Source organism: Eublepharis macularius, chromosome 1, assembly GCF_028583425.1.
Source record: "Eublepharis macularius isolate TG4126 chromosome 1, MPM_Emac_v1.0, whole genome shotgun sequence".
Taxonomy (NCBI): domain Eukaryota; kingdom Metazoa; phylum Chordata; class Lepidosauria; order Squamata; family Eublepharidae; genus Eublepharis; species Eublepharis macularius.
Genome location: NC_072790.1, coordinates 97,238,611 through 97,246,728, shown reverse-complemented (window position 1 = coordinate 97,246,728; position 8,118 = coordinate 97,238,611). Strand labels below are relative to the sequence as shown.

The following is an 8,118-nucleotide window of genomic DNA, read 5'->3' as shown; positions in this document are numbered from 1 at the left end:
GACCATCTGTCATGTCCATCAGACAATTCTGACAGCACCACTGATGATAAGTGACATATCTCCCCCCGACCACTTCCAATGCCTGCATAAACTGATAGGATGGTGGGGGATGAAGCATAGGAGCAGAATTTGACTTGACTATCCTAAATACTAAAGCAGCAGGATCAGCCTCTTCAAAGCTTTTAAATTGTCTCTTTGGTTTCCTAAATATTTAGGCTGTCTTTTGTATTTTTTTCTAGAGCAATGCTATTTGAATAAACATGAGATTCCAATTAATTAACAGAAACTCTTTGTAGATTGGATAGAATTTTGAGACTACAAAGATATATAATATCTATACTGCTACAACATTTGCACGTTTCCTATTGATGGTAAAGAAAAGAAAATTGGGTATGTATTTTCCCATTTTTAATAATACTTCTTTCTTAAAAAATTTACAGATACCGTGCTTATGAATCATTTGCCATCACTGCCACCAAGACTAGATACTGTTGACATGCAGTCTCCCAGAATACCAGGAAGAAAAAGAGGAAGGCCCCCCCTTCATTCCACTCCTATGAAATTGGCTGTTCATAATCTTTATTCTGCACCAGCTGGTTCTTTGCCAGTTGTGAAGATCCCTAAGAAACGAGGGAGAAAGCCTGGGTATAAGGTACATATTCTTTCCCAGTTCTTTAATGTACCATTTTATCTCTTTAGAATCTGTTGGTTCAAATATATGACTTCAGAGTATTAAGAGCACTGCTGAACGTGGTAGGGAACCTTGACTATTTGTTTCTTTCTAGCTGCTACTGCCTTTGGTGATCCTCCTATAGGCTGCTCACCAATGGCTATGAATGCTGCAAATTCTGGCCACCAGTTGCTGAAAGACAAAAAAAAGAGGGAATGAAGGCATGTGGCAGTACTGCCTGCCACATCTGAGTAGTACGCTTAGGGTAGCTTCGCCCCATTGGTGCTTGACATCTGAGTAGTAATCAGGGAACAGGAAAGACAATCTTCCAATTATATAACCACAGGAGAAGCTGATGACATCATTGGTTCATGGCAGTGCAGACCTTCTAAATTTTTTGTGGAGGTACAATGTATATACCTGCCCTGTGTGAGTTGCCTCTCCTGTAGTGATTGTGGTACAATGTTCATGTCAGGAATTTCAGATGGTTCTTTGTTTTAGCAGTAGCAGTTCTGACAGATGGAAGGTCAAGTCAATATTTAAGCTGAGCAGGGGTTTATAACTTTGGCAGTGGAAACTGCTTTAGTATTAACCTTGCACCTCCACTGATGTTTCTTGTTTTCATAAATAACTTCTTTGGCCAAGGTGTTTAGAAGAAACACGCATACTAATAATATATGGACGGAATAAGTATAGAGTTTCTTATATGATAGAAATGATAAAAGCTTTGTATTGTGTGTGCATATGTGCATGTATGCATGCACGCACTAGACCACAGAATACTTGTAGTATCATAGAGAATGCAGGGCACATGTCAAACTGCATGCAGTTATACATAAGTATACACCCTCCAGAATCTTCTGTGATGTTGCATAGCATGCTTCCAGAAGGACTCCTCTTGGACAATATGTTTTCTCACTGGCAGCTTTCTGTGCCTAAGGAAGACCATCAAGCGGGATATCTTTTAGGATACTTGTACTAGCTTTTTGTTGTTGTTGTTGCTAGTTTTATCTGATGTTAATTTTTAGTGAAATTTCCTTTACTGCTCTTTTATTGCTTGGTGTTAGATAATTATTTTAATATCTTTTAATGCTTACTGTTATTTCAAAAATATTGCAAACTACCATGCACATAACAGGGGGGGGGGGTGAATAGACATGAATAAAGTGATAATATACACATGTGTTAAATTTTCAAACGATATGCAGTTGGGCTGTCTCAGCGGTCTAGACAGGAATGTTCCGCTTCTAGGTGCTGAGAGTCCTGACCGTAATGAAAATTAAAATATGGTAACAAATGATGCCCATTAAAAAGTTGTAAAGCTTATCAAATGTAAACAATTAATGTGTCAGAATTTGACTCCTCCCCCAATCCATCTTAATACAGAATTTGGGTTGTTGTTATTGCAGAATTTTGATTTATAGTGTAGAGTACCTAGTATTTTGAGAATACTGACACACTATACCCTGAATAAGTATTGAGAAATGTGGGGCATAATACCATTGTGCCAACAGTGGTTTAATTTTTTTTTCTCACTCTGGCCTCCAGAGTGGTGGTAGGAAATGGGATCTGGAGGAGAGAGATTCCCTGCTCTCACCAGGAACCTGGCATCCCTATTTGTTAAGCACTTACTACTGAGTGTAATTATAAGAGTCCTTAGAAGATCATATTTTAACTCTCGCAGCAATATGAAAAGTTTGAAGTGTCTCAGTGCAACCCGACAAAGATGCATTTCCTTTTTGTCACATGTAAGGCACTACAGTTGCTGGCAACTAGAGTAAAAATAATGGGAGGGGAGAAGATAGGTAGCGGGGGGTGGTTTACTGCAATCATTTTTGTCATCCAGTATGTAAGAATAGCACGTTCAGGGGTGATGCTGTCTCTTGATGAATAAAGACGAGAAATAAGACATCCTTTTGTAACTGATGGGTTCAGGTTTTGAGGTTGATGTTGGTAATCTGTAACACTCAACGTATACAGTTTTCTGCTTTTCATTAGGATTGAGAGATTTGTTCATGAACCAACATTTCTGCAAAGGGAGATTTTCTGCTGCACAGCTCCTACTGTTAAAACAGGCAGCTCTCAATCAACATCCACTTGCAGCTAAAGTCAGAGAGTATATTTTGTGATGGGTAGATCTCATGATTTAATTAGCTCACAAATGGCATGGGTTCCTGCTACAGTGAGACTTTTATGTGCGTTTTTAAAGCTCCTGAACACTAAAATGGCAGACGACCAACTTCTTTATACCAAGTAGATGCTGGATTATTACAGAACAGATGGACAAAATTGTATCTGTATGTAACAAAAATATGAATTTACAATCTGAGGTAAAATTTATTTTGATGGAAATTTGAATGAAGACATCTTTATTGCCTCCAGTATATCATTTGACTTTCCCCCCCAGTTGACATTAAACCTTTCGTGTCTGTCTTTATGTATCTATAAAATGCTGATTGTTCCTGTATTTTTCACCATAGTTTCTCAGACTACCCATTTCCACAAGCCTCTATAGTCATCTGTATCTGGACAATTAGATCACTCACAACCTGGCTGTATCCATACATCATCGGTTATCACACTATCATCGTGCGATAGCAATAATTTTCAGCTGAAGCTGCTTCCCCATGGGGATTTCTCCCCAGGCGAAACACAGCACATGTCTGTTTTGGGGGCAGAGTCCATAAAACATCATGTTGCTTACAAGCACAATGTGTAAGGTTCCCAGGGCTTTCCATTTAAACTGGAGCAGCTAGCAACACAGAGGCAGGGTGTGCAGACTAGAGATGGGCATGAACCTAAATACGACCCCCAAAACCCCACAAACCAGGCCAGTTCAGGGTTCGCGAACCAGGGTTCGTGGAAGCTCCTTTTCATGGAACTTCCACAAACTGTACACTGGTTCGTTGGGTCATAATTACAGGGGCATTTAAATTGCCCCTTTAAGAGACTTGCAAGGGCAGGTACCTTTAAACTGCCCAAACCCCACCCCCTACCCCCCTACCCCCACCTCCAGCCCCAGCCCCACACTTACCTTCCCCTGTGGTGCAGCATCCTTCCTCTCCTCCCAGGAGGGGCGGGAAGGCCATTTTTGGCCTCTTCCGCTGCCCTAGGGGCCCGCGGGGCAGCGGAAGAGGCAGAAAATGGCCTCCGTGCTCCTCAAATGGCTGAGGCAGTGGCCATTTGAGGGGCAGGGAGGCCATTTTCAGCCTCTTCCACTGCCCTGTGGGCCCCCAGGGCAGTGGAAGAGGCTGAAAATGGTCTTCCCGCCCGTCCAGGGAGGAGAGGAAGGATGCTGCACCACAGGGGAAGGTAAGAGTGGGGCTGGGGCTGGGGGCTGCGGGTTGGGGGTTGGGGGTAGGGGGCTGGAGTTTGGGCAGTTTAAAGGGCCCTGCCAGTGGCAGATCCCTTTAAAGTATCAGCTGGCAGGTGGCAGTTGGGGATCCCCCCTCACCGCCTGCCAGCTGATAGTTTAAAGAGACCTGCCACTTGCAAGGCAGGAAAGGGCCCTTTAAACCGTTAAATGCCTCTTTCCCTGCCACTGTTAATGCCAGAAAGGGGCATTTAAACCCCACAAATCACAAACTGGTTCGTAATTTGGTCCAGTTCCAGTGGGTCCAGTGGGTTTGTTAAACCCACGGACCACGAACCTCCTGGTTCATTTTTTTTGTTCCGTGCCCATCTCTAGTGCAAACCCGACCCCACCTGTCTCAGCACTGCTCATTGCTCTTCCACAGCAGGGGTAGCTTATCCCACCCCCATGTAGAAACAGTATGGTTTGTTTTGTCCACAAGGGAAAATCCAGATATGAGTGATTGCTCATAATGATAACACAATATCTGATGATGTGTGAATGCAACCCTGGAAACTATTCCTTCCTGAAGAATGAATCAACATGATATTTCACCAGACCAGTGTCTGATATAATTGATCTACATTTTCTTCATGCTTATGGAGTCCATGTATATTCATTATTAATCCATTCATGGAATGGAATCATTGTAAGAATGCTTAATTTGTGTCAGGTTGCAATCTCTAACTGGTATGTTCTGAAACAGCAGTCTGAAAGCACCCACAGAATTATATTTCTTCATGCTTTCCCTTCTTCAGTTGGTCAAGTAACTGGTCTCCATGGAGATTGATCGATCAGAAAATTGATCTTGAAGAAAGCCTGTGTAGATAAATTAGTCACTGTAAGGTCAATTTCCTTTGGATAGAAAAAAACAAACTTTGTAACAATTTCATAAACCATACAAGCTGAGCATGCATTATGGGATGCATAATAAGCATAAAAGGCATTAACCCCAAAGTTTAATCAGTCTAGCTTCCTCTTCACTCACAGCCAATTAATTTTGTTTGTAATTAGATTTGTCTCATTTCTTACAGCCTTACTTATGAGGAAAGGCTGCAGCCTCAGGGACTTTTGAGTCTAGAAAAAAGACTGCTAAGGAGGTATATGATGGACATTTATAAAATTATGTATAGGGTAGAGAAAGCGGATAGAGGGAGCTTTTCTCCCTTTCTCATAATACTAGAACTCAGGACAGGAGCATCCAATGAAGTTATTGGGGATTCGGGAATAGGTTCAGGACAGAAAAAAGAAAGTACTTCTTTACTCATCAAGTAAATGGTGGAATTTGCTGCCAGTGGATGAAGTGATGGCTACAAGTAAAACATTGTTCCACCTCTCACCTTATTGGTCTACAAGGAGGCAAACAGAACAAAGCATTAAAATATTAGGGAACATTAAAAAGGATTTAAAAAACAAATTGCTGGGAGATCTCCCACTATAACATCCCTGCCTGTGTGACTGATCTAGCATATTAAAAGATTATAGTCATCAGAACGGTTGGAAGATGTCCGAGGGGCAGCGGCGCCGCACCCTCGGACTCCGCGGCCCCCACCCCCTCCCTCACCCCCGCCCGCGGCGACACCCACCTGCGGCCCCTGGAGTCGGCCGGGAGATGCGCCGGGAGGGACGCCGGCAGGGCCGCGGAAACGCCGTCCAGCCAAGAAGGCCTCTCCACCCCCCCGGCGGAGCTGACGGCCGCGGCCGCCGACCCGTCGAGGCCAGGAACCCGGCGCCGAGCGGCAAACGGCCGCGGATGGAGGGGGCTGTCAACCCGGCCACGGCCGCAGCCCCGGCAGCCAGGGCCTGCGCCGGCGGGACGCCGCGGCCATGGGCGAGGCAAGGAGCGGCCGCCCAGGAAGCCGGGCCGCAGCGAGACGCCCGCGCCGGCGCAGAGCCCCAACGAGGCCTACAACCCCCAGCAGGCCAAGGGAGGGGGCGGGCGCAGCCGGCAGAAGGGCAGCCTGTGCAGCCAACCACCGAGGCCAGCTAGAGGGGGAGGAGGAGGCCGGGGGCAGGGCAGGGAGGAAGAAGGGCGGGGGCAGGGACGAGGCAGCCAATGGGGCCAGGGCAGATGGGGCAGCAGGATGTGGCCACGCCTGGCCCAGGTGGTGGGAATGGCACTGAGGGCGGGCACTGGAAGGGAAGGGTGGGGTTGGCCATAAGGGGAGGGGGTATTTAGGGAGGTGAGCCCCCAGGCCGAGGAGGAGGAAGTCACATGTGACTGGGCCAGCTCACCCTGGTGTTGGAAGGGTGACTGGCCGGGTGGAGCTAATTGCTGGCTGGCAGCGCCAGACCAGACGGTGGCCGCCCATCTGAGGCCTTAAGGGGGACTCGCCCAGGGGTCAAGCCGGCCCTCACTCGGGGAACCCTCCCCCAACCTCCTGACGAAGACCCAGCACGGACCCGCCGGGGGCGTCCCGCGCCGACCCGCCGCCACCCCCACCACAAGGGGGCGCCCACACTCCTGACAGAAGAATAACCAGAAAGGGCAACAGCCCACAAATGTCTGATGTCCCTCGATCATTAGCACTCTAATGTTCCTCCATAGCATCCAGAGGCAAAGGAAAGTCATTGGACAAAAGCTTATTAGAGAAATTAGGTGAGAGGTACTGGTTTTGTTACAAGTTTCTTTTTATTAAGAGTCCATCCACCAACAACTATAAATGTTTCCCTCTGCATATTTTAATAGATAACAGTTGTAAATGTCTGCCTTTGTTTAGCTTCAGGACTTTCCCCAAGTTGCCTAAATCTTTTTTAAACACTGAGAGTCTCTCTAAACAAGACATCTTACACAAGTTGGATCACGTGAAAGATCTTAAACTTGTTATCCCATTGTGGATACACGTCCACTTCTAGGGAGACAGAGTACACTTGAATCCAAGACAACACAGAAAATAAGTCATTTGAGCATCTGCAGGCCACTTCTTGCTGATTGGTCTCTCTATCCTCCTCTCAGCTCCTCCTTCCCCCTTTCGCCTCCTCCTTCCCATCAGCTCCCCTCCTTTCCCAAGACATGCCATTTTTTGGAAGAATACTTAATGATGTTAGAATGTCATAATGTTGTTATTGCATTGTGTCGGTTTGCCCTATCAGTGCCAGACTCTGCCTCCCAGCTCTGGGTCTGTCCAGGAAGGGCTCTCTGGTTTGGGAGGGAGGGTCATAATTCATAAACATAACTACTTGGAGCATGACTGCTGTGTAACAGGGAATTTTTTTAAAAACCAAGCATAATGACATTTTAGTGTCATATATAATGACAGGGTTACTTTGTGTTGTAGTTACATGGTTCTCTTTTAGGTTTTCAAAGTTTAGTTATCTATCCTTTTTGTGTAAAAAGTTCTGTTTGGGGTTACTCTGTGCCAACACTGCATGTGCAGTGTTGAGATTCCTTTCACTTTTGAATCTCTTTTGTTTTTCCCCACTGCTAATGTCTTAAGAGCTGAGTGCCTCTGGTTGTCATAATGTCATAATGTAATAACATGATTATGCATACACAAAAATTCTTTGAGGTGGAGGTAATGTGACAGCACTTGTAACACTGACAGTGATGCCAACAATGACATTCACACATCACCATATAATCCTCTTTATTTCATGGTGATGTGGACAGAAAAAAGATGGCACCCGCAGTGGGATTAAAAGTGGTGTGTGGGAAGGTAAGTGGCCAACACAAATCCAGTCCTTGAGAAGTGAACACTCTAAAAGAGAGGAATAAATAACCCATGCAGAAAATGCCAAAGACAGGAAAAATTCATGCAATTTATACATCAGGAGATATTACAATCAACTGGAAAAGCGCTAAAAATAACATGCATAAAACAGGTGTGAGGAACACATAAAGTGTGAGGAACTAAAACTGGCTTCAGATGACAAAAACAGTAAAATAAAATACATATAATACACATACATACACTTTATTACATTTATACTATTTTAGAGGACTTTCGTCCCAAGTGCAATTGACCAAAGGCAAAAAAATAAGTGACTAGCACAAGATCTGTCAGTGAATGGCTAAAGCAAGTTCTGAAGTGGTTAACATGCTATAAATTTTCACACAAATCTCCCCAAGGTGATGAGCATGCACACTACTATATGT

At 45.0% G+C, this 8,118-nt stretch overlaps 1 protein-coding gene across 2 annotated transcripts in view; it reads left to right on the top strand.

Annotated features, from left to right (window-relative positions):
• Nucleotides 1–481: 481 nt before the first annotated feature.
• Nucleotides 482–8,118, top strand: part of SCML4 (Scm polycomb group protein like 4) — a 71,386-nt gene continuing 63,749 nt past the window's right edge. Inside the window, exon 1 of one of the 2 annotated variants that reach the window (XM_054997419.1) lies at nucleotides 482–652. In XM_054997419.1, the coding sequence (XP_054853394.1) occupies nucleotides 497–652 (156 nt within the window). In that variant the 5' untranslated portion in view covers nucleotides 482–496. The remainder of the gene's footprint in view (nucleotides 653–8,118) is intronic. The other variant, XM_054997427.1, reaches the window with a different exon arrangement.